This window comes from Carassius carassius, chromosome 18 (assembly GCF_963082965.1).
Source record: "Carassius carassius chromosome 18, fCarCar2.1, whole genome shotgun sequence".
Taxonomy (NCBI): Eukaryota; Metazoa; Chordata; class Actinopteri; order Cypriniformes; family Cyprinidae; genus Carassius; species Carassius carassius.
Genome location: NC_081772.1, coordinates 32,641,401 through 32,667,851, shown reverse-complemented (window position 1 = coordinate 32,667,851; position 26,451 = coordinate 32,641,401). Strand labels below are relative to the sequence as shown.

The window sequence follows — 26,451 nt, the reverse complement described above, 5'->3', positions numbered from 1 at the left end:
ATGTGATGGTCTGGGTGGGTTTGTGTCGTCCTCGCACACATCTGCAGTCTGAGAGTCTGTAATTATCAGAGCGCAGGAATGACGCACACAGGGTGGAGTGAGAGCAGATTCCTGGTTCACACCACACTAACACAATCAAAACCATCAACTAAACACTGATGCCTGCTCTGATGATCAGTTCATGATTCTGATGATCGATCTACAGAATGACATGCAGAAATCAGTTCAGTTTGCCCCCCTTCAGCAGTACTGACGAGCAGAAGAGACAACACACCTTTCAGACTACATATCCTCAGCATGAGTCTGATCACTGCTTTGCTTTAGTAACCGTTTCATATTGAATCTAAAGGACTGTGACTGTCATACGCTGTGGCTTCACCAAGCTCAACGGCTCTGGCCCAAGCAGTGATAAAAACGAAACGCTATTGGTGATTTAAACAAAGGGGGCGGGGCATCAGCACATAGAATAACGCTGCGTTTTCAAAGCAGAGGACCTTTCAAGCCTTTAACAAGCATTTTTTGTTTTAAACTAAAAGGAGTAATTTATTGATCCTATATGGAACAAGGATGCAGATGTACATTCATGTTCATCATCTAAAACAGCAACATCTGTAAGAACTGTAACAACCTCATTTTTACATGGTGAATTGTCATTCTTATTATTACTACTATTAGTGGTAGTTATTAATTAGATAATTATTCTACTTCCTGTTCGCTCTGAAGTGTGCCATTGTTTGTCAGGTGCAGTGGATGTGAAACACACACACACACACACACACACACACACACACACACACACACACACACAGGTGAATCAGACTCTTCTCTGCTGTTATGACTCAGTCTGCGTCTGGAGGAGAGCTGAAAATAGAAAAACAGGACAGACTGAGAGTGAGAGAGGGAGAGGAAGGACACATCTATAAAAACAGCAGCTGTGTCCTCGTTTTTAGACACTCTTACTGAAAGAATGAGGTTGACTTCGCTGCGTCCTGACCTCTGACCCCGAGTCATCGCACAGCACAGTGACCTGACCTGAAGTCCAGCATACTCCACTCATTCTGTCTGTGTGGTGAGTGAGCCCGTGGATTATATTCACCTCATTTCCTTCCTCCGACCCAGCACTTCTTCAGCCGTCTGGCTTCTGGACGATTGTTGATTTGTTAGTGCTGTGATTGAGCTTTGGTTCAGCTCCAGAGCAATTATTACTGCTTGACCAGAGAACCAACATCTGACATATGAGTGTGCGATGAGCAGGGTGTTAAAGGAAAACCAGCAAAAAAATCATAACTTGACATTAATCATAATCATTTCAAGAAATTATGTATTTTAAAATTAAATTAAAAAAAATAACTTAAACGTATTTCCTTTCATCTAGTTGCCAACACATTTTTCATATAGTACTTTATATAGACTTAAAATAACTAAAATATACAGTTTAAAATATAAAACTAATATAAGAAATATAAGCTATACAGACATGGAAAAACGCAACAAAACAACTAAATGATGGTTTAAAATTAAAACAGAAAATAGAAGATTCTAATTTAAAATATTAATGAATGATAATAGTATAACCAATAAAAGCTCAAAAAACATTTCTTTTGAGATGCAAGGTCCAGGGCACATGAAAGCATATTGCAGTCAAAATACAAAAAAGTGTTTCCTCATTTCTCAGATTAATTTTTCAGTCATGTTTAGACATCAGCATGGACTGGTCATGTGACTTAATCTCACCATCTTCAAAAAATCTGACCCACACAACATCAACTGTCTTCAGTTTTCACCTGTATCAGAGTGTTATTGGCTGCTAAAACCTCACCATCTAGAAACCAAACCAATGAGATGACCTGTTTTTCAGAAGATATCGGCCTGATCTTGAACACGTCTCATCTGACTGGATGTCGATCAAAATCTAGATCATGTCTGATGGAGTCTCAAATTTTCTCACTGTCCTTTTATTATTCTGAATGATGAACAAGAGCTTGTGTTGAGTGAGTGACAGAACAGACATCAGACACCACCCATCCACCCTGGACTTTTACAGCACATCTGCTTGAGGAGGCTGTGCTTGTGTTTCTGTCCTTTATTGAAAACCAAGTGCAAAGCAAAAGAAACACACACACACACACACACACACACACACATAGTCAGATCATCTACGCACACACAGTCAGATCATCTACACACACACACACACACACACTCTCATGCATACACACACGCACTCTCACATTCTCTCTATCACACACACACTCACACTCTCTCTCTCACACACACACACACACACACACTCACATTCTCTTTCACACACTCTCTCTCTCTCTCTCTCTCTCTCTCTCTCACTCACACACACACACACACACACTCCCTCTCTCTCAATCACAAACACACACACACTCACACTTGTGATATTAAAGTTTGCAGAAGAACTAAACTGATCCTCCTCAAGCCCAAGGCTTCCGCTGTGATGTTCTCTCTTTTAAAGGGTCTTGATTTTGTTTATGGGGATGTACTAGAACAGACTCTCATACTACGTTGTTTGAAAAACATATTATCACATTTTAGATTATTACAACACCTCTCTCTGCAGTCTGGCATGAATGGCTTGAATAGTTCCGGTGTGTGTCATGATTGGTTGGCCGGGCCTGTGTGTGTCGTGATTGGTTGGCCGGGCCGGTGTGTGTTGTGATTGGTTGGCTGGGGCCGGTGTGTGTCGTGAATGGTTGGCCGGGCCGGTGTGTGTCGTGAATGGTTGGCCGGGCCGGTGCGTGTCGTGAATGGTTGGCCAGGCCGGTGTGTGTCGTGAATGGGGTGTGTGTCGTGAATGGTTGGCCGGGCCGGTGCGTGTCGTGATTGGTTGGCCGGGCCGGTGTGTGTCGTGAATGGTTGGCCGGGCCGGTGTGTGTCGTGAATGGTTGGCCGGGCCGGTGTGTGTCGTGAATGGTTGGCCGGGCCGGTGTGTGTCGTGAATGGTTGGCCGGGCCGGTGCGTGTCGTGATTGGTTGGCCGGGCCGGTGTGTGTCGTGAATGGTTGGCCGGGCCGGTGTGTGTCGTGAATGGTTGGCCGGGCCGGTGTGTGTCGTGAATGGTTGGCCGGGCCGGTGTGTGTCGTGAATGGTTGGCCGGGCCGGTGTGTGTCGTGAATGGTTGGCCGGGCCGGTGTGTGTCGTGATTGGTTGGCCGGGCCGGTGTGTGTCGTGAATGGTTGGCCGGGCCGGTGTGTGTCGTGAATGGTTGGCCGGGCCGGTGTGTGTCGTGAATGGTTGGCCGGGCCGGTGTGTGTCGTGAATGGTTGGCCGGGCCGGTGTGTGTCGTGATTGGTTGGCCGGGCCGGTGTGTGTCGTGATTGATTGGATGGGCCGATGTGTGTCATGAATGGTTGGCCGGGCCGGTGTGTGTCGTGATTGGTTGGATGTGCCGGTGTGTGTCGTGATTGGTTGGCCGGGCCGGTGTGTGTCGTGATTGGTTGGCCGGGCCGGTGTGTGTCGTGATTAATTGGCCGGGCCGGTGTGTGTCGCGAATGGTTGGCCGGGCCGGTGTGTGTCGTGATTGGTTGGCCGGGCAGGTGTGTGTGGCGAATGGTTGTCCGGGCCGGTGTGTGTCGTGAATGGTTGGCCGGGCCGGTGTGTGTCGTGAATGGTTGGCCGGGCCGGTGTGTGTCGTGATTGGTTGGCCGGGCCGGTGTGTGTCGTGAATGGTTGGCCGGGCCGGTGTGTGTCGTGAATGGTTGGCCGGGCCGGTGTGTGTCGTGATTGGTTGGCCGGGCCGGTGTGTGTCGTGATTAATTGGCCGGGCCGGTGTGTGTCGTGAATGGTTGGCCGGCCGGTGTGTGTCGTGATTGGTTGGCCGGGCCGGTGTGTGTCGTGATTGGTTGGTCGGGCCGGTGTGTGTCGTGAATGGTTGGCCGGGCCGGTGTGTGTCGTGAATGGTTGGCCGGGCCTGTGTGTGTCGTGATTGGTTGGCCGGGCCAGTGTGTGTCGTGAATGGTTGGCTGGCCGGTGTGTGTCGTGATTGGTTGGCCGGGCCGGTGCGTGTCGTGATTGGTTGGCCGGGCCGGTGTGTGTCGTGAATGGTTGGCCGGGCCGGTGTGTGACGTGATTGGTTGGACAGGCCGGTGTGTGTCGTGATTGGTTGGCCGGGCCGGTGTGTGTCGTGATTGGTTGGCCGGGCCGGTGTGTGTCGTGATTGGTTGGCCGGGCCGGTGTGTGTCGTGATTGGTTGGCCGGGCCGGTGTGTGTCATGATTGGTTGGCCGGGCCGGTGCGTGTCGTGATTGGTTGGCCGGGCCGGTGTGTGTCGTGAATGGTTGGCCGGGCCTGTGTGTGTCGTGATTGGTTGGCCGGGCCAGTGTGTGTCGTGAATGGTTGGCTGGCCGGTGTGTGTCGTGATTGGTTGGCCGGGCCGGTGTGTGTCGTGAATGGTTGGCCGGGCCGGTGTGTGTCGTGAATGGTTGGCCGGCCGGTGTGTGTCGTGATTGGTTGGCCGGGCCAGTGTGTGTCGTGATTGGTTGGTCGGGCCGGTGTGTGTCGTGAATGGTTGGCTGGCCGGTGTGTGTCGTGATTGGTTGGCCGGGCCGGTGTGTGTCGTGATTAATTGGCCGGGCCGGTGTGTGTCGTGAATGGTTGGCCGGCCGGTGTGTGTCGTGATTGGTTGGCCGGGCCGGTGTGTGTCGTGATTGGTTGGTCGGGCCGGTGTGTGTCGTGAATGGTTGGCCGGGCCGGTGTGTGTCGTGATTGGTTGGACAGGCCGGTGTGTGTCGTGATTGGTTGGCCGGGCCGGTGTGTGTCGTGATTGGTTGGCCGGGCCGGTGTGTGTCGTGATTGGTTGGCCGGGCCGGTGTGTGTCATGATTGGTTGGCCGGGCCGGTGTGTGTCGTGATTGGTTGGCCGGGCCGGTGTGTGTCGTGAATGGTTGGCCGGGCCTGTGTGTGTCGTGATTGGTTGGCCGGGCCAGTGTGTGTCGTGAATGGTTGGCTGGCCGGTGTGTGTCGTGATTGGTTGGCTGGCTGGTGTGTGTCGTGATTGGTTGGCCGGGCCGGTGTGTGTCGTGAATGGTTGGCCGTGCAGGTGTGTGTCGTGATTGGTTGGCCGGGCAGGGCCGGTGTGTGTCGTGATTGGTTTGGATTGATTGGTTTTTCCATCTTTGTTACATCACAAATCTCTGAAAATCTGTGTTGTAGTCCAAACGAGTCGTTCGTTGTAGTTTGTGAAAAGTGATTTCTGTTAAATAAAATATCTCCTTTTGAATTGGACTTTGAGCTCTGTAACTTTGCAGATCTTTTTTAAGCTCAAACAGCAACATTACAGACTAAAGTTGAAAAAGTGAGAAAGCATAATAGCACACCTTTAATCAGCTCTGGTTCTCTTTCTCTCTGTGTGTTTCACATCAGACTCTCAGTGGCAGTTCACGTTCAGTGTGAAGTTTTACCCTTTGGACCCGTCTCAGCTGACTGAGGACATAACGAGGTACAGAAGATGGTCTCCACCGGCCCGCATGTTTTCTCCTTCATCTGTTGGTTGCACTGAAAGGCTGCGGGTGTGGCGTCTCACAGTTTGTCTCCTGGTCTCTGCAGGTATCTGCTGTGTCTCCAGCTGAGGCAGGACATTGCGTTGGGCCGGCTGCCCTGCTCCTTCGTCACACACGCTCTGCTGGGCTCCTACACCCTGCAGGCGGAGCTTGGGGACCACGACCCCGACGAGCATCGTCTGGACTACATCTCAGACTTCCAGTTCGCCCCGAACCAGACCAAGGAGCTGGAGGAGAAGGTGGTGGAGCTGCAGAAGTCCCACAGGTCTGACTACAGACATCCGTAACATGTCTGTTATTCAGTTTGATCAAATTTAACATCATAAAGTATGGCAGAAGTCTTTGTTGTCATTATAAGAGGTTTCAAACTGAGGAGCAGGAATCACAGTAGAGCTTAAAGTTCAAATGGGATGTGATTTCATTCATTAAATGTGAGCGCTGTATGTTCAAAGTCCAAACGTGACACTGTTTCTACAGGCCTGCAGTTTCTGAGCAATCAGTGAATAATGCACAGATGTGTCAAGTGTTTGCTTATGATCTACTGTTGATGAATTATGACAGCGTTTACTTGATCATGTAATGTGTTGTGGATGGTTGTTTGATCCCCTCATATGTTTGAACAACATACAGATATTTCCCACTCTATTTTGGGCTAATTATTAAAAGTCTCTCATTTTGCATTTTCTTTTTGGATCTTATTACTTGGGCTATGCAATAAGCTGTATCTGGCATTTAATTGTATCCTGTCATAGGAAGGAAATACCAAGAACATTATTTAACCCATTTGATACGTAGATTTCACTAGTATCTGCAAAATAATCTGTTTATTGCCTTTCTTTAAACATATAGTATTATTTCAGACAAATCCTATATCACTCAAGTATAATGATATATTAGTACACCGATTTCAATACATATCTACATACTTGTGTATTTAACTCTGTAGTTACCCTGTTTAATTAAGCTGAATTTAAATTTGTGTCCTGTTGGGAAGATTAATTTGTGCAGGTCTTTCATTTTAGAAACTTTGCAGTCTGCGCATTTTAAATGTAAGGTAATAACTGGAAACAGATTGATTGTGACGTCACTAGTGGAGTCAGACCTGTCTCAGCAGCAGGAATATCTGTGTAGGCTTCTGTCTGTGTGATTCAGTCAGCCAACACAAGAGCTGATTGTTAGTGATGCTCAGAGCCCAAGGTGTGATGATGACCACAGGTCTGCTCAGTGCTGATGACCCCTGTCTCGTATCTCCTCCAGGGGAATGACTCCAGCTCAATCAGACGCCCAGTTTCTGGAGAATGCCAAGAAGCTGTCCATGTATGGTGTAGACCTGCATCACGCCAAGGTAATACATCTCCAGATCTCACCATCTGATTGCAGATTCATGTCTCAGGAAGTCTCTGTACTCATCAGTCCACAGCAGACCACTTCTCATCAAGCACACATTACATTCCTGACCACCGTTATCATTAGATCTGTGATCTGCTGACCTCTAGACCCGACGGGAGCAGCGAGACACGAACACTCACTGTGTGTGTTAGTGTGTGTACGGCAGCGAGAGCACGCTGGAGTCTGGGAAAAATATTCTGTTGCCATTTTTAAAGCTTCACAGGAAGACCAGCTCTCCAGCTCTTTCCCTGTGGGACTGATAGCAGTCTGTAGCCCAAACTGTATGTGTGTCTCTCTCGTGTGTGTGTCTTTCTGAAGACTGAAGGTGCAGCTTGTGACGTTCAGTTCACTTCAGCTCAGCCTGGAGAATCTCATGACCTTCAGGTCTGACACATGGTGCTGTATTAGTCAGGGTTATTATCCTCAACTAAAACACTGGAGAAAAGTGCATTACTTGAAATAAACTGAAGTCAAATAAGATTCAATTCAATTCAAGTTTATTTGTATAGCGCTTTTTACAATACAAATCGTTACAAAGCAACTTTACAGAAAATTATGTTTCTACAATATTTAGTAGTAGCTAGTAGTTTGTGCACGTTTGACAGGATTTTAGAAAAATAAAAATAATAATAATAATACAAGACGTAGTCAGCTAGACGATGAACTATCAATATTATTAATTAATAGTAATTATATGATGCAGTCACACATGTAGCAATAATTGTTAGTGCTGTTGTTGATTCAAGGTTAGCATCATCTGGGGTCCTCTGAGGGTCAGCATCATCTCTTCTCAGGTGTTCTGGATCCAGACTGGAGCTTGTGTAAATCCTAGTTAGCAAAACATAGAAACAAAATAGAGACATCATTAGCATAGCTGCTGATCCAACAAAGTAAAATTAGTTTAACCCAAGCTAAAGAATAAGAATGCACATTTGATCAGATGCAACTACACTCACAATTTAAGAGATACATTATTCGTATGCTTGGCCAAAGAGATGCGTTTTTAATCTAGATTTAAACAGAGAGAGTGTGTCTGAACCCCGAACATTATCAGGAAGGCTATTCCAGAGTTTGGGAGCCAAATGTGAAAAAGCTCTACCTCCTTTAGTGGACTTTGCTATCCTAGGAACTACCAAAAGTCCAGCGTTTTGTGACCTTAGGGAGCGTGATGGGTTGTAGCGTGGTAGAAGACTAGTTAGGTACGCAGGAGCTAGACCATTTAGGGCCTTATAGGTAAGTAATGATAATTTGTAACTGATACAGAACTTAATAGGTAACCAGTGCAGATACTGTAAAATTGGGGTAATATGATCATATTTTCTTGACCTGGTAAGGACTCTAGCTGCTGCATTTTGGACGACCTGTAGCTTGTTTATTGACGAAGCAGGACAACCACCTAGAAGTGCATTACAATAGTCCAGTCTAGAGGTCATGAATGCATGAACTAGCTTTTCTGCATCAGAAACAGATAACATGTTTCGTAGCTTGGCAATGTTTCTAAGATGGAAGAATGCAGTTTTTGTAACATTGGAAATATGATTTTCAAAAGACAAGTTGCTGTCTAATATAACACCCAGATTTCTGACTGTAGAGGAAGTAACAGTACATCCGTCTAGTTGCAGATTGTAATCTACAAGATTCTGTGTGGTGTTTTTTGGTCCAATAATTAATATCTCTGTCTTATCCGAATTTAATTGGAGAAAATTATTTGTCATCCAATCTTTTACATTTTTAACACACTCTGTTAGCTTAGATAATTGGGTAAAAACATAAACGTGTGTGTGTGTGTGTACACATATATATACATATGAATTTCAATTAGTTTAACTTGATATACTAACAGTTTTATAAAAATAATACAACTACTTTGACCTATTTGAAAAAAACAAAAACTAATAAAAGTAAATAAAAAAAGTTAAACATTTATTTAAAAAAATAAAAAATAAAATGCTAAATATTAATAAAAATTCATGCAAATATTATGACCTTTATTATAGATATTATACATTATATACAACTAAAACCATGAAAAACACCTTTCATTAGTTGTGAAAATTAAACTGAAAAAATAAAACTATTGACATAATATTCTAAATATTAATATAAAAACATAGTAGTGCATCAGTGGTACTGAAATGAGACTGGTATTGTCTAGTTCTGTGGGTGTGTGTCAGACGTGCAGTGAATGTTGTCAATGGCTAATCAACTCTAAAGCTAGCTCTCTGTTCCTGTATATAGTGTTCACACTAGGGCTGGACGATTAATCGAAAAGTAATCAAAACCGAAATTCATAACCTCTAACCGATGTAATTTTCCCATGTCGGCTATTTCGGTTTTTTAATCCTATTAACACTTCCCCCTGAAAAGCATACTAGCGTGTGTGTAGCCACATGACTCTGCTCTCCAGTCATTGGCATAAAAGCAAAACACTAGTGATGGGAAGTTCGATTCTTTTCCGCCAACCGGTTCTTTCGGACGGTTCGATTCAATGATCCAGTTTCAGCGGTTCTTTTACACTCGACGTAATGGCGTCACGTCTATCAAATATATATATATAAGTCAGTAATCATAACTTTAGTCAGTTAAAAACCTCATAATCATAAAAGGTTTACATTTGAGTTTTGCAACAACGCAGCCAAATACAGTAACAGCAATAATGTGCATACAAGGATTTAAGTCTTGAAGATATAAAGTAAATAAATTAGGTGTCATCAGCGCAGAAACCACTATACATAATCCATTGCGATGTATTTGTTATTAAATGAACTTACGTTTCGCCAGATTGCCCCTTCATTCAAGCCTTCGGTTTACCCGCGCTCATAACATTAGCACAGAATCAGTTCAGAATCAAATACCAAAAGAATCAGGTTCAGACGCGCTGTGAGTCAGTCGGCTTCACGCTGAATCACGCATGCGCAGTATCATCAGCTCCTCTGTTCTCAAAACGGACGCGTCCGAAAGAAACGGTTTTGGTTCAGTGTACTGATGATCTGAAAACCGATGCAACCGGTTCTTGACTCGAGAACGAGAATCGCTCTAACCGGCACGTGCTGCAGTTCAGTATCATCAGCGGCTCTACTCGTGTTCATGTTCTGTTTACTACAAACTCAATTTGTGAATGTGTCATCATTAACTATAAATACAGTACACATATTTCATAAATCATCCCTTATTCCTATTAAACATAGTCTTAATTATTGTCCAACTTCCCTTAAAACCCATTTGGCCAATACATTATCTACAATATACAGATTAGAAACATTCATCTTAAAAAAATAAATAAATAAAAAAAGCTAAATAAAATATGGTTATTTTATCACACTTTCCGATGTTTTAACAAAATACTTTTAAAATATTACACGCATGTGCAGTATCATCGGCTCTGGAATCGGACGCGTCCGGCAGAAACGATTCTCGGTTCAGTGTACTGGTGATCCGAGAACCAATGCAACCGGCTCTTGACTCGAGAACGAGAACTGCTCCAGCTCGGTGTTCATCTTCAGTTCTCTCTTCACAGCAGTTCAGTCAGTGTACTGTTTGATTACATGAATTACTCTGGGATATTGGTTTATTCTGACTCGGAGGGAGTGTCAGTCACATTAAAAAAGTTAACATCTTAAGTAATTTGTGGATTAATGTTTATTAGAGACGTGAACCGTTTCAAACGATTCAGTTCGATTTGGTGAACTTTGGTGTTGAGGAACACGGAAACTAGTTGTCAGTGCTCTCCTGTGATTTATCACTAAAGTAGCTTAGAATCGCATCACTTATTATAGCATGTCTGTGTGCAGCGCACGTGAAGCACAAGCGCGTGCACAGAGAGCAGCGGGCGGCGGTCGCGCTGCGGGTTCCCGGTTTGTGTCCGTTCTCGGACTGTTCTGTGTGTTTTAACTGTAGAAAATACACACACAATTCAGAAATACACACACAATTCAGAAATGCAAACAACATTTAAAAATGCGCTCAAGATTCACAAATACACAGGACAAGATTCAGAAATGTATTTCTGATGCACACACACATATATCTTGATTTACAATCTGCTTGCGGTCTGTGTACTTCACTGCATTTGTGTGTGAATTTTGAGACTCCCCTGACTTAGCTCGACACACAAATGCCTTTTTCTAAACAGGGAATGATCTCCAACCAATCAGATATCTCCCTTCTTTTAAACTAGGAATTGATAATAATGGAATCTATAAAATTCAAACGATACCCAACCCTAGTAAGAAATGTTACGAACATAGATAAAATAACTGCTGATAGTCAATCATATTTACAGTACAAACCTTGTCAAAAAAACTAAACCGAAACAAAATAATCGTTCATTAATCGTAATCGAGGTGAAATGTTCAACTGATCAAGGTTTTGATTTTAGGCCATAATCGTCCAGCCCTAGCTCACACTAAGGCTCTAGTCCTGTTCTTCTTAAATGGCTCACATTTACAGCACACACTTGTGATCGAGAACATGTTACAATGCAGAAAACATCTAAATATTTCTCCACCCAGACCCCGTTGTCTTTACACACAAATAATTTCTTATTTTTCTGGACATGTTGATGTGGTTTTGACCCATGAATCTCTATATAGGCTGAGGCTCGTCCGCTGTCCTCCAGGGGTCAGAGGTCACTGGAGACCTGTAGCTTTCAGCACTTCCTGAAGCGCTGATGTGTGAGAGATCAGAGAGAGATGTGTTAGTGTTAAAAGCCTCTCGTGGCGACAGATAGTCTGAGTTCAGTCTGCTCTCAGAGCTCTACAGTTAACACAGACGGATCAATAATCAGTGCTCCATGGCCCAAGAGCCCCGGCAGTAAAGATCCATTTAGGACGTTACATAAACACATTCAGATACGTGCTGCAGGGCAGGAGTCTGTGCCACGATGGGTGTGATTGTGATTATATAGAGACTCTGGAAGTGTAACGTCAGGTGGCAGCTTCTCCTCTGAAGGCCTGGGGAATTAATATCAAATATCTGAGACTTATTCAGATTCATTCAGCTTTTACTGATGTGTGAGCAGATCTTGTGCTGGAAGTGACTCTCTTTTCCCAGGACTCTGATGGAGTGGATATCATGCTGGGAGTGTGTGCAAACGGTTTGTTAATCTATAAGGATCGTCTGCGGATAAACCGCTTTGCTTGGCCCAAAATCCTCAAGATCTCCTACAAACGCAGTAACTTCTACATCAAGATCCGGCCGGGAGAGGTAAAGGAGTGTGAGGCTGACTGTAGTCTCGGTGTCTGTAATGCTGATGTTGATGAGCTGATTAATGTGTGTGTGTGTGTGTCAGGCCGAGCAGTTCGAGAGCACCGTGGGCTTCAAGCTGCCCAACCACCGGGCCGCCAAAAGAGTTTGGAAAGTCTGCGTCGAGCACCACACCTTCTTCAGGTAAACTGGTGATTAAATCTTTTTTTTTATTGCAATTAAACCATTCTCTCCATCTGTTGGTTGTCTTTTCTGGCACTTTGTGGATTGATGTCAGTAATAGATCCCATCAGGACTTGATTTGGAGAGACAGACATGATGGGTGTCAGTGTGTGTAGTGTGTGTGTGCTCTGAGTGCTGCTGTCTGTCTCTCGGTCCCAGGCTGGTTTCTCCTGAGCAGTCCACCAAGACCAAGTTCCTGACCCTGGGCTCTAAGTTCCGCTACAGCGGGAGAACACAGGCACAGACGCGACAGGCCAGCTCCCTCATCGACCGGCCCACGCCGTACTTCCAGCGCACCTCCAGCAAACGCCTCTCTCGCAGTCTTGATGGAGGTACAGCACTTCATTGTCACAGGAACACTTGGTGTTGTTTCCAGATGAAGTTCTGCCTCACTAAATGAAAGCAGCTAGTCGGGTCCACGTTCAGTGCTGGAGTCAGACACACACAACAGTTTCAATAACACTTCACATCTTAAAGTCTCGTTTTTCTTCACACACGTGCCCTTTAATTGGAATTGAAGTTATGGGATGTGCAATATATCTTTTATATTTATACCTTTCCACATTTTGATGAATATCAATTTTGCAATTGTTAAAAGGTAAAAAAAAAGGGGTTTTGTTCCCTGTGGAAAAAAAGTGCATACGAATTGTTTATAGCAAAATCAGGGCTAGTAAACTGTTACTGCTTTATTTTCACCAAACTCAAATGGAACAGGAATATAAATAGGCCACCACTGTACCAATATATCAATCCCACATTTAAACCCAGCTGTCAGCGCTTTGCTAGGAGCAGCTAGCAGCATTAAAAATGAGACAGCGAGAAAAGAGCACTGCCTTCAAAATCAGTGAAGCTGTTAAGAGAACGAAAGCCTGCAGTGTTTGAGTGTAGTGAGCAGCTGACTGACTAAAACACATCTGTGTACTCCACAGAGTACAAACACACACTGCAGTTTAAAATCAACAGCTGTCTGAGTTATGGGACAATAGGGGATTTAGATTGAAGTGTAAGCTGAACTTTTAATATTCAGCAGAATTATTGAAATAATATCCCTAATATTTGATGTACAGCCCAGCCCTATTGGAGACCGACTCCAGGCCGTGGTTCAGCTGTGTCTGCCCTCACACAAACACACACAGGAAGTCTTTATCTGCTCCACAAGCTCTCTGGTGTCCAGTCAGCGTTTAGAGAGGAACTGAGGCGCAGCGCCTGTTCTCTTCAGTTCAGAGGAGCAGAACACAAGCGTGACACAGCCTGTTTGTCACTCGACTCTCCCGCTTCCAGGTTATGAACTCTTTATCTCTAATGAGGCCGTTCAGCTGAGGTGTGTGTGTGTATGTGTGTGTGTGTACTAGTTAAACATACAGTCGTGGCCAAAAGTTTTGAGAATTACATAAATATTGGAAATTGGAAAAGTTGCTGCTTAAGTTTCTAAAATAGCAATTTGCATATACTCCAGAATGTTATGAAGAGTGATCAGATGAATTGCATAGTCCTTCTTTGCCATGAAAATTAACTTAATCCCAAAAAACCTTTCCACTGCATTTCATTGCTGTCATTAAAGGACCTGCTGAGATCATTTCAGTAATCGTCTTGTTAACTCAGGTGAGAATGTTGACGAGCACAAGGCTGGAGATCATTATGTCAGGCTGATTGGGTTAGAATGGCAGACTTGACATGTTAAAAGGAAGGTGATGCTTGAAATCATTGTTCTTCCATTGTTAACCATGGTGACCTGCAAAGAAACGCGTGCAGCCATCATTGCGTTGCATTAAAATGGATTCACAGGCAAGGATATTGTGGCTACTAAGATTGCACCTAAATCAACAATTTATAGGATCATCAAGAACTTCAAGGAAAGAGGTTCAATTCTTGTAAAGAAGGCTTCAGGGCGTCCAAGAAAGTCCAGCAAGCGCCAGGATGGTCTCCTAAAGAGGATTCAGCTGCAGGATCGGAGTGCCACCAGTGCAGAGCTTGCTCAGGAATGGCAGCAGGCAGGTGTGAGCGCATCTGCACGCACAGTGAGGACAAGACTTCTGGAAGATGGCCTGGTGTCAAGAAGGGCAGCAAAGAAGCCACTTCTCTCCAAAAAAAACATCAGGGACAGATTGATCTTCTGCAGAAAGTATAGTGAATGGACTGCTGAGGACTGGGGCAAAGTCATATTCTCCGATGAAGCCCCTTTCCGATTGTTTGGGGCATCTGGAAAAAGGCTTGTCCAGAGAAGAAAAGGTGAGCGCTACCATCAGTCCTGTGTCACGCCAACAGTAAAGCATCCTGACACCATTCATGTGTGGGGTTGCTTCTCATCCAAGGGAGTGGGCTCACTCACAATTCTGCCCAAAAACACAGCCATGAATAAAGAATGGTACCAAAACACCCTCCAACAGCAACTTCTTCCAACAATCCAACAACAGTTTGGTGAAGAACAATGCATTTTCCAGCACGATGGAGCACCGTGCCATAAGGCAAAAGTGATAACTAAGTGGCTCTGGGACCAGGATTTTGAAATTTTGAGTCCATGGCCTGGAAACTCCCCAGATCTTAATCCCATTGAGAACTTGTGGTCAATCCTCAAGAGGCGGGTGGACAAACAAAAACCCACTAATTCTGACAAACTCCAAGAAGTGATTATGAAAGAATGGGTTGCTATCAGTCAGGATTTGGCCCAGAAGTTGATTGAGAGCATGCCCAGTCGAATTGCAGAGGTCCTGAAAAAGAAGGGCCAACACTGCAAATACTGACTCTTTGCATAAATGTCATGGTATTGTCGATAAAAGCCTTTAAAGTGTATGAAGTGCTTGTAATTATATTTCAGTACATCACAGAAACAACTGAAACAAAGATCTAAAAGCAGTTTAGCAGCAAACTTTTTGAAAACTAATATTTATGTAATAGTCAAAACTTTTGGCCACGACTGTACATCATAGGGTCCAAAGTTGGGTAGTAAAAGCTGAAATCAGCTGCAGCAGGCCCTGTGAAGAAGCCATTAATGAACTCATGTGTAAAAGTGCAGTGAGGTTCCTGTGGGGTAAAATACGCCAGTCCCACCATCATTGGAGCTTCTCTCAGTGATGTAAAACTGCTCAGTGGAGTTGGACAGCAGACTCTTGAGCTCTGAACTGAAAGTGTTCACTCCGTGATGAATGAGTCCAGCGTCTGTCATGATGTGTCTCTCTATGAGTGAACCTGCGGTCTGTCCATCGTGTCCTGATGTGTTTTCTGCAGAGGAGTGATCTTGTGTTGTATTGTTGTGTCCACGTGTATGAATAGATGTAGCCGCATTGTCCCGGCTCTCTGCTGTGGACAGACACAGGAAATAAGGGACATCTGTTTCCTGTTTGTGGAGCGAGCAGAAGAGATAAGCTCAGAGAAGATGAGGCTGCTGTATGTGTTCATGATGAACATCACATCAGATCGGAGACACCACAAACCAAACACAAAATCATCATACAGTACACATGTGAAAGTTGTGAAATGTGAACAATAAATGAAAACAGGCACGTCATTAACAGTAAACTTCAGCCCTGTGTTTCTAATGGAAAGACTGTGCAGTTTCTTTCCCCGCTGACAGAGTGTGTCCCAGTGTCAGTGTGACTCCTGCTGGACTACAGACGTCATACAGGCCAAATCATGACTTCACCTTTCTCCTGATTTCAACTCCAGACGTTATAGAAAGACAGAGAACAATAATTGATATTTATAAGGAGTTAGTTCTGGGGTATGTTTTCACTCTAGAGTAACCTCTCATGGGTGTAAACATCAAACAGTTTCATGACTTGGCCTGCAGGAAGTGTGAATTATTTTCTGGTGAACAGCGTCCTGCAGCTCCACTGTTACTGACCCCAGAACATTCCTTGAGCAGGAGGTTTGGTCAGCATTATGAGTGTTTTCTGCAGTGTTTCTCTGTGATGATGTGAGAACGCAAACCGAGTCAGAGATGTTTTCTGGCACGTCTGTTAGTAAGTGGCTGTCAGCGTTCACCTGGTTTAGAGGACAGTGTGTTGATGCTTCTCTCTGCACTGCTGTGAGCATCAATAATCCATTATAACAAACAAAAGACATCATCCTCATGAGTTGGGATGTAAACGCATGCGGGCCGCTCCCCATCGATTGATGTGCAGCCGCTGATGAAAGCTTCTGAGAATCTGCTTTCCCAGCTCCTCTCCATTAGAATGACCCTGTTTTTCCTCCTGCTGGGAATCCGGAGGGTGAGATCGCCCCCTGGTGGACGCATGGGGATCTGCTGGTGCCCCAGATCTGCAGTGTCTCAAAACGGTCACAGAGAGACCTGATGAAACGGACGTCCCAGCAGCGCAGGCTTCATTAGCCTACTTTCCCACAGATCAGAGCAGGTCATGCGGATGCATGTTCATGTTCTTCAGTACTGTGGGATCCACCTCAGGGTCCTGATGAAGAGCGCTGCTGCTGCTGAATCTCATGCGCTGTAGTGTGCTCCTCTGGCCTTCTAGAACACTGTCCCATAGGAATGCTTACATAAAGCATATCCAGAGAGAGAGAGGGCTTTAGAGTCCCAGCTAAGGTTTTGGCCATGTTTGGAATTAACTGAACACAGTTTAGTATATTGTATACTATTTTTATTTTTATTTTTTTTAGAATATGAAAGCAACATTAAATGCCTGAGCACATTTCTTGTATGTTTAATTCAGTAAACGGGGACCAGTTATGTTTATTTTATATGAAGTCAAATTTGTGTTCCTTTAATCATGGAAATCTGATCAAAAGAGGAATCGAATTCTCTGACTGGGAATGGAAGTTCTCATTGTACACTACATATTTTGGCAGATGTAGTTGTCTGCAGAAGAAAGCCGGACAGTATCAGTTTCTCATGGGGCTGCGAGGTCATTTCTGCGTTTATATATAGTGACTCTATTGCCATCCAAATCCAGTGTTTTTCTCCCAGTTTCGGACTAAATGAGCTGTTATTGACAGACGCTAAGGTCACGTGGTCTTTTAACTGCTGTCTGAATCCACGTCAAAGTCAAAGTCACCTTTATTTATATAGCGCTTTAAACAAAATACATTGCGTCAAAGCAACTGAACAACATTCATGAGGAAAACAGTGTCAATAATGCAAAAATGATAGTTAAAGGCAGTTCATCATTGAATTCAGTTATGTCATCTCTGTTCAGTTAAATAGTGTCTGTGCATTTATTTGCAATCAAGTCAACGATATCGCTGTAGATGAAGTGACCCCAACTAAGCAAGCCAGAGGCGACAGCGGCAAGGAACCAAAACTCCATCGGTGACAGAATGGAGAAAAAAACCTTGGGAAAACCAGGCTCAGTTGGGGGGCCAGTTCTCCTCTGACCAGACGAAACCAGTAGTTCAATTCCAGGCTGCAGCAAAGTCAGATTGTGCAGAAGAATCATCTGTTTCCTGTGGTCTTGTCCTGGTGCTCCTCTGAGACAAGGTCTTTACAGGGGATCTGTATCTGGGGCTCTAGTTGTCCTGGTCTCCGCTGTCTTTCAGGGATGTAGAGGTCCTTTCTAGGTGCTGATCCACCATCTGGTCTGGATACGTACTGGATCCGGGTGACTGCAGTGACCCTCTGATCTGGACACAGACTGGATCTGGTGGCCACGGTGACCTCGGAACAAGAGAGAAACAGACAAATATTAGCGTAGATGCCATTCTTCTAATGATGTAGCAAGTACATAGGGTGTTATGGGAAGTGTTTCCGGTTCCGGTTTACCTAATTAATGCAGCCTAAAAATGCTTTAAAGGATTTGGATAATAAAAGCATATTAGTATGTTATGTGTAAGCCAGGTTAAAGAGATGGGTCTTTAATCTAGATTTAAACTGCAAGAGTGTGTCTGCCTCCCGAACAATGTTAGGTAGGCTATTCCAGAGTTTAGGCGCCAAATAGGAAAAGGATCTGCCGCCTGCAGTTGATTTTGATATTCTAGGTATTATCAAATTGCCTGAGCTTTGAGAACGTAGCGGACGTAGAGGATTATAATGTAAAAGGAGCTCATTCAAATACTGAGGTGCTAAACCATTCAGGGCTTTATAAGTAATAAGCAATATTTTAAAATCTATGCGATGCTTGATAGGGAGCCAGTGCAGTGTTGACAGGACCGGGCTAATATGGTCATACTTCCTGGTTCTAGTAAGAACTCTTGCTGCTGCATTTTGGACTAGCTGTAGTTTGTTTACTAAGCGTGCAGAACAACCAACCAATAAAGCATTACAATAATCTAACCTTGAGGTCATAAATGCATGGATTAACATTTCTGCATTTGACATTGAGAGCATAGGCCGTAATTTAGATATATTTTTGAGATGGAAAAATGCAGTTTTACAAATGCTAGAAACGTGGCTTTCTAAGGATTGCGATCAAATAGCACACCTAGGTTCCTAACTGATGACGAAGAATTGACAGAGCAACCATCAAGTCTTAGACAGTGTTCTAGGTTATTACAAGCGGAGTTTTTAGGTCCTATAATCAACACCTCTGTTTTTTTCAGAATTTAGCAGTAAGAAATTACTCGTCATCCAGTTTTTTATATCGACTATGCATTCCATTAGTTTTTCAAATTGGTGTGTTTCACCGGGCTGCGAAGAAATATAGAGCTGAGTATCATCAGCATAACAGTGAAAGCTAACACCATGTTTCCTGATGATATCTCCCAAGGGTAACATATAAAGCGTGAAGAATAGCGGCCCTAGTACTGAGCCTTGAGGTACTCCATACTGCACTTGTGATCGATAGGATACATCTTCATTCACTGCTACAAACTGATGGCGGTCATATAAGTACGATTTAAACCATGCTAATGCACTTCCACTGATGCCAACAAAGTGTTCAAGTCTATGCAAAAGAATGTTGTGGTCAATTGTGTCAAACGCAGCACTAAGATCCAATAAAACTAATAGAGAGATACACCCACGATCAGATGATAAGAGCAGATCATTTGTAACTCTAAGGAGAGCAGTCTCAGTACTATGATACGGTCTAAATCCTGACTGGAAATCCTCACATATACCATTTTTCTCTAAGAAGGAATATAATTGTGTGGATGCCACCTTTTCTAGTATCTTGGACAGAAAAGGGAGATTCGAGATTGGTCTATAATTAACTAGTTCTTTGGGGTCAAGTTGTGGTTTTTTGATGAGAGGCTTAATAACAGCCAGTTTGAAGGTTTTGGGGACATATCCTAATGACAATGAGGAATTAATAATAATCAGAAGAGGATCTATGACTTCTGGAAGCACCTCTTTTAGGAGCTTAGATGGTATAGGGTCTAACATACATGTTGTTGGTTTAGATGATTTAACAAGTTTATACAATTCTTCCTCTCCTATAGTAGAGAATGAGTGGAACTGTTCCTCAGGGGGTCTATAGTGCACTGTCTGATGTGATACTGTAGCTGACGGCTGAATGGTTGCAATTTTATCTCTAATAGTATCAATTTTAGAAGTAAAGTAGTTCATAAAGTCATTACTGCTGTGGTGTTGGGAAATGTCAACACTTGTTGAGGCTTTATTTTTCGTTAATTTAGCCACTGTATTGAATAAATACCTGGGGTTATGTTTGTTTTCTTCTAAAAGAGAAGAAAAGTAATCGGATCTAGCAGTTTTTAATGCTTTTCTGTAGGATATGTTACTTTCCCGCCAAGCAATACGAAATACCTCTAGTTTTGTTTTCCTCCAGCTGCGCTCCATTTTTCGGGCTGCTCTCTTTAGGGTGCGAGTATGCTCATTATACCATGGTGTCAAACTGTTTTCCTTAACCTTCCTTAAGCGTAAAGGAGCAACTTTATTTAAAGTGCTAGAAAAGAGAGAGTCCATAGTTTCTGTTACATCATCAAGTTGTTCTGAGGTTTTGGATATGCTAAGGAATTTGGTTACATCAGGAAGATAACTTAAAAAGCAGTCTTTTGTGTTAGAAGTGATGGTTCTTCCATACTTGTAACAAGAAGTAGAATTTACAATTTTGGCTATATGAATTTTGCACAGAACTAAATAATGATCTGAGATATCATCACTTGGCTGAATAATTTCAACACCATCAACATCAATTCCATGTGACAGTATTAAATCTAGAGTATGATTTCGACAATGAGTAGGTCCTGATACGTGTTGTCTAACACCAATAGAGTTCAGAATGTCTATAAATGCTGATCCCAATGCATCGTTTTCATTATCAACATGGATATTAAAATCACCAACTATTAAAACTTTATCTGCAGCCAGAACTAACTCGGATGTAAAATCACCAAACTCTTTAATAAAGTCTGTATGGTGCCCTGGTGGCCTGTATACAGTAGCCAGTACAAACATAACAGGGGATTTATCATTAACATTTGTTTCTTTGGATAATGTTATATGAAGCACCATTACTTCAAACGAGTTATACTTGAAGCCTGCCCTCTGAGAAATCCTGAAAACGTTGTTATAAATTGAAGCAACACCTCCCCCTTTGCCTTTTAGACGCGGCTCATGTTTATAACAGTAATCTTGGGGGGTGGACTCATTTAAAATAATGTAATCATCAGGTTTTAGCCAGGTTTCTGTCAAACAGAGTACATCTATATTATGATCAGTGATCATATTATTTACAAAAAGTGTTTTCGTAGAAAGGGATCTGATATTCAATAAGCCAAGCTTTATCATTTGTTTATCCATATTGCTTCTGTTTTTTATTTGTTGAACCTCAATTAAATTGTTAATCTTAACTTGGTTTGGACGTTTTTTGTTTTTTCTAGTTCGGGGAACAGACACAGTCTCTATAGTGTGATATCTAGGTGAAAGAGTCTCTATGTGCTGAGAATTAACTGACCTCTGTGACGGGAGGCAGCTAGCAGACGGTCGGTTTAGCCAGTCTGACTGCTTCCTGACCTGGGCCCCAGTTAGTCAAGTATAAACACTAAGACTATTTGCCATATTTCTAGAGAGAAGAGTGGCACCACCCCAGGAGGGATGAAGACCATCTCTTTTAAACAGGTCAGGTCTGCCCAAAAAGCTCGTCCAATTGTCTATGAAACCTATGTTATTCTGTGGGCACCACTTAGACATCCAGCCATTGAGTGATGACAATCTGCTATGCATCTCATCACCACGGTAAGCAGGGAGGGGACCAGAGCATATTACAGTGTCTGACATCGTGCTTGCAAGTTCACACACCTCTTTAATGTTATTTTTAGTGATCTCCGACTGGCGAAGTCGAACATCATTAGCGCCGGCATGAATAACAATCTTACTGTATTTACGTTTAGCATTAGCCAGCACTTTTAAATTTGCCAAGATGTCAGGCGCTCTGGCTCCCGGTAAACATTTGACTATGGTGGCTGGTGTCTCTATATTCACGTTCCGTACAATAGAATCACCAATAACTAGAGCACTTTCATCAGGTTTCTCAGTGGGTGCATCACTGAGTGGGGAGAACCTGTTTAATGTTTTGATCGGAACAGAAGAGCGGTGTTTTGACCCACGACTACGCTGCCTCAGCGTCACCCAGTTGCCCTGCTGCAGGGGCTCTGTTTCCGGAACCGAACAATGTACAGGAATCCCTGAGCTAGACGCATCCAAAGCCGTATCTAGAGCCCTAACATTCTTACTGTCCTCAATTAAAGTTTGGATGCGTGTCTCTAATTCTGAAATCTTCTCTGTCAGCCTAACTATTTCCCTGCATTTATCACATGTGAATCCCTCATCTGCGACAGAGATAGATAAACTGTACATGTGGCAAGAGGTGCAAGAAACAATGACGGGAGAAGCCATTACTCACCGTGCTTGATGAAATATTCTTACTGCGGTTGTTTGATGAACTTGTGAAAAACTGGAGCGAGGGAGAGGAGAAAAGAAAACAGCGATAGGTTCGAATGAAAACGCTAATGACAAGCTAACGAGTGCTAACGCTTTGCAGGTGTACTGCACTCACGGATATAAAAGTAAACGATCAAAGTTAATCTGATAAGATTGATCGATAATATCAGAAATATGGTGTGAGTTAAGTTATATTTTACCACTTTAAAAACAGAGAGTGATAGTAAGATAAAGATTCTAGAGAAAAAAATAAAATAAAAACAGCTACACGGAGCTATGATTATTTACAGAAGGCCAACAGGAAGTAGAGAAAACACTGTCCAACAGTGACACCCGCAGGCAGGAGTCCATCTCTGAGTTTACAAGAAGAGATCCATCCAAAAGTTTGGGAAACCATTTTTGACCACTGCCAAGTCCTGTAGAGTAACTCGCTCTCCTGTAATGTATACGCATGGACGCTTTCATTGCTCAAATACTGGAAACTGTTGAGAAGAATACTACAATGTGAGAACAGCAAGTGTGATCTTTTAAGAACAAAATCACTAACTTTTGAAATGGGTCATTATTGTAGAGTGCAATAATTATATCATTAATTATTATAGACATTTATTTAAAGTAGAGCTTGCACAAATTATTATTTTACTGGTCAAATGAATAGTTGGATCTAATGTCTAACTTCATGTAAATAAGAGTTGGCATTAAACAATTTCTGCTAATTTCCACATTTTGTAAATCACATGCATCATTTTAAGAGATAAAATGCAAGACATTTATACCATAGTGCTTCAGTTTTTCCTATTTGTTTAATTTAAATAATCAAAAATATACAGGGTATTATTTTCATTTGAATTAATAGAGTATGAATGTATTAACTGCCCGAGCAGTATCAAAGCGTTTTGTTTACAACTGACAGTCATGTGACTGATCATGTGAGAGTATCAGTTAGCATTATTTACAAATCGTATGCCATCCTGTTCCTGCTGAGGTGTTTATGAACTGAACTTTAATAAACTTATGATTTTTCAAACCCAATGTTTAGCCATACAGTGGCATCTGAGATCACGGTTTCTACTGTAGATTCTTTTCTAATGTAATTCAGAATTCTTCAGTAACAGCTTGAGGGAAAAGTTGAATTAAAAATAAACACAAATGTGAGAAGGTTTTATTTACTTGCATTCGATTAGTCAAAAAGTGAAATATTGCACATCTTCAAAATCCCACACCTGTTCAAATGTTTACATGGGAAAAACATCTGTGTTCTAACGTATGGACTACTAGCTAACAGTATGTTTCTGTGTGTGTGTGTGTGTGTGTGTGTGTGTATGTGTGTGTCTCTGTGTGTGTGTGTGTGTGTGTCTGTGTGTGTGTGTGTGTGTGTGTGTGTGTGTGTGTGTGTGTGTGTGTGTCTGTGTCTCTCTGTGTGTGTGTGTGTGTGTGTGTGTGTGTGTCTGTGTGTCTCTGTGTGTCTGTGTGTGTGTGTGTGTGTGTCTCTGTGTGTGTGTGTGTGTGTGTGTGTGTGTGTGTGTGTCTGTGTGTGTGTGTGTGTGTGTGTGTCTGTGTCTCTCTGTGTGTGTGTGTGTGTGTGTGTCTGTGTGTCTGTGTGTCTCTGTGTGTCTGTGTGTGTGTGTGTGTGTGTCTCTGTGTGTGTGTGTGTGTGTGTGTGTGTCTCTGTGTGTGTGTGTGTGTGTGTGGCAGCTCCTGTGGTGAGTGTGAGTGATTACAGTCAGGCTGCAGGTGCTGGAGAGAACGGTCCGCCTCTGGAGCTCAACTCTGACTCTAAGGTGAGAAAGACTCTTCATCATCTTCATCACAGTCCTCAGGTCTATAGGAAGTGCTCTGGAACAATAACTAGATATAACCCCTGCTCAGATGTTAAACGGACAGATGCCTTCCCGTTTGTATTGCAATGAGTTTCTCTCTTAAGTTTCTTTTGTTTGTTTCATTTTCCCCACTTTCTTTGTATTTATTCCGGTTGGTTTTGTAAAAATGAAAACTCAGGCTAACCCTTGAGTCATGCTCTTAATGTCCTGTAATACAGTGGGATCATCCTCAGTTTGGAGGCACACACATACACACATCACACTGAGAACAATACTCAGAGAAGCCCAGCCTGTACTGTATGCCTCGAGTCAGTCTGCCACCCAGACGTGACATTTCCCTGTCCGTCAAAGGCCTGTATTCATGGCGTCTGAGAGCGCTGGCATTCCTGCTGTAACCCACAGCTCTCACATGAAGAGAGTCTTTCACAGACGCCCTACACGCTAGACGATGGAGGGTGAAAGCGCTCGGAGAACTCCTCCTGTCTGTGGAACTGCCCTCAAACACACACAACCAACTGTGTGACAATAACAGTGTTATCTGGCCCAGTATTGTCTGACATTACACCCCTCTGTTCGTTAGATATGATGTAGGTCCAGCTCAATGAAGAGCGGTGATTGAATTACTCTCGTTTAGGACGCTTGAATCCAGACAGATGCCTCTGTGTTTCTCTCAGGGCCTTTTCACACTCGATCTGAACCAGAGTTCACTTTCTCCGCTGTGACAGCGGTTTACCTGTGTAGCCAGGTCATGAAACTAGCCAAAACTAGCATCTTTCTGCAAGAGATTTGAAGATTAAAGCTAAAAGTCACATCATTACTTCTGCGCTTAGCTTGATCAAATTAGGCCAGATTACTACAGACTGAACTGTACTGGAGTCCACATGAACCAGACTCTATTCCTCTTTACTAGACACAGCACAAATGAACATCCAGAGGAATCTTATTTACACACTGTTTTTCAAGTTCAAGTCTTCCAACATTAATCTGTTCTTCAGTTCGTGGCAGGTTCAGCATTACGATTGGTCAGATCACCTGTCAATCAAACTCCCTGCAAAGGGTCAGTTATGAGTTCAATGTCATACTTTAGCTCAGTTTAGATGTTATCATCCCATAGTGGCAGTGCAGTGAGTTAAACTGGTAATATTACTGAATGCTAATATTTTTAGACTAAAGAAATGGTTGTTTAGTTTGACAAATTAGTCCGGATTGCTTTTAAACCAATGTAGAGCCTCACTCCAGACACACTTTCACTCTCATTGAGAACCGCTCTCATGGCCGGCGCAGGAAGCTCATCCAGAGCCGGTGTGAAAACGCCCTCCTCTTTTCTCCTGAGCTTCTGCTCCAACACTGCAGCTTATGTTGTCTAATGCTCGCCCACCCTCACGCACGCACACACACACACACTAGCACACCCCTAAATATCAGAGTCTTTCCTAATGTGTCATCCCTCACACCCCGTCCTAGACTCAGCTCACTGACTAATGTTGTGTTTCTCTCTCCCTTTCTCTTTTCCCGTGCACTCCTCCATCTCTTTCTGCCATGCACATTCCTCTTCTGTTGCACCCATGCAGTCTCTCTTCATGTTCCCATTCTCCCCGTCCTCCTCCACCCTCTCCTCCCTCCCGCCGACCCTCGACACCATCTCTGAGCTGGACGTGCTGTCTGACATCTCTGAGGACGAGCCTGATCTCCTCCTGGAGCCTGACTCTGAGCCTGTGAGCTGGCCGTCCCAGGACTCTAGCAGCTGCTCAGCTGGCTGTGGTGAGGGTGTGTCTTCACCCGAGTGTGTCCCAGGGTCTGAAGAGCCACAGGCCCCCTCAGCGCCCCGCTCCGCCCTGCCCAGGCTGGGTCTGGCCATGGTCCGCTTCTGTAAGGGTCTGCGTCTGCCCTGGCTGCTGGACGAGGACGGCTGCATCAGTCTGCCCTGTCTGCTGCTCCCCGCAGGACTGCACCGTCACCTGCCCCTCTCCTCCCCTTCCCTCCTGCCCTCTTTCCTGCTCATCTTCGCCGTCTTCCTCTCCGCCTGCCAGTCGGTGGCGCTGTCTCTGCTGCTGGCGCTGCCTCTGGCCCTGTCCCTGTGCTACCTGGAGCCGAAAGCACTCGCACGCTTCAGGTCAGCAGAGGTCACGGCTGAGATGACCTCTCCAGAGGAAATGCAGTGTGACCCTGCTGCCTAAAATGACCCCTGACCTCCCTGTTCCTGTCTCCATGTTTGCCTGCCTCCTAAACGCTACTGTGTGCATTCTGTTGCTGTTTGCCTTTCCCTCACCCTTTAGCTCTTCCCTTCCAGTGGCAGATTTTCAGATTAGTCGCTGCGCTCTGATTCTAGCCGTTTAAGTCAGTAACAATTCAGTGGGACCCTATTCGTAGTCCACATCCTGTCTAAAAAAACCTCTTTCCCCGCGCTTCAGCTGAAGCGTTTATTAGACCCGAGCCCGAGTCACTCGACCAGCTTTAGTCTTACACTAAACAGCAGATTTATAGGTATTTTGGATAGATT

The 26,451-nt window shown here is 43.8% G+C and overlaps 1 protein-coding gene across 10 annotated transcripts in view; it reads left to right on the top strand.

Moving 5' to 3' along the window:
• epb41l2 (erythrocyte membrane protein band 4.1 like 2) overlaps window positions 1–26,451 on the top strand; it is an 87,313-nt gene that overhangs the window by 43,886 nt on the left and 16,976 nt on the right. For all 10 annotated transcript variants that reach the window (XM_059499247.1, XM_059499246.1, XM_059499252.1 and 7 more), the window contains exons 7-13: window positions 5,389–5,464; window positions 5,572–5,790; window positions 6,783–6,870; window positions 11,967–12,119; window positions 12,205–12,302; window positions 12,501–12,673; window positions 23,827–23,912. In XM_059499247.1, the coding sequence (XP_059355230.1) occupies window positions 5,389–5,464; window positions 5,572–5,790; window positions 6,783–6,870; window positions 11,967–12,119; window positions 12,205–12,302; window positions 12,501–12,673; window positions 23,827–23,912 (893 nt within the window). The remainder of the gene's footprint in view (window positions 1–5,388; window positions 5,465–5,571; window positions 5,791–6,782; window positions 6,871–11,966; window positions 12,120–12,204; window positions 12,303–12,500; window positions 12,674–23,826; window positions 23,913–26,451) is intronic.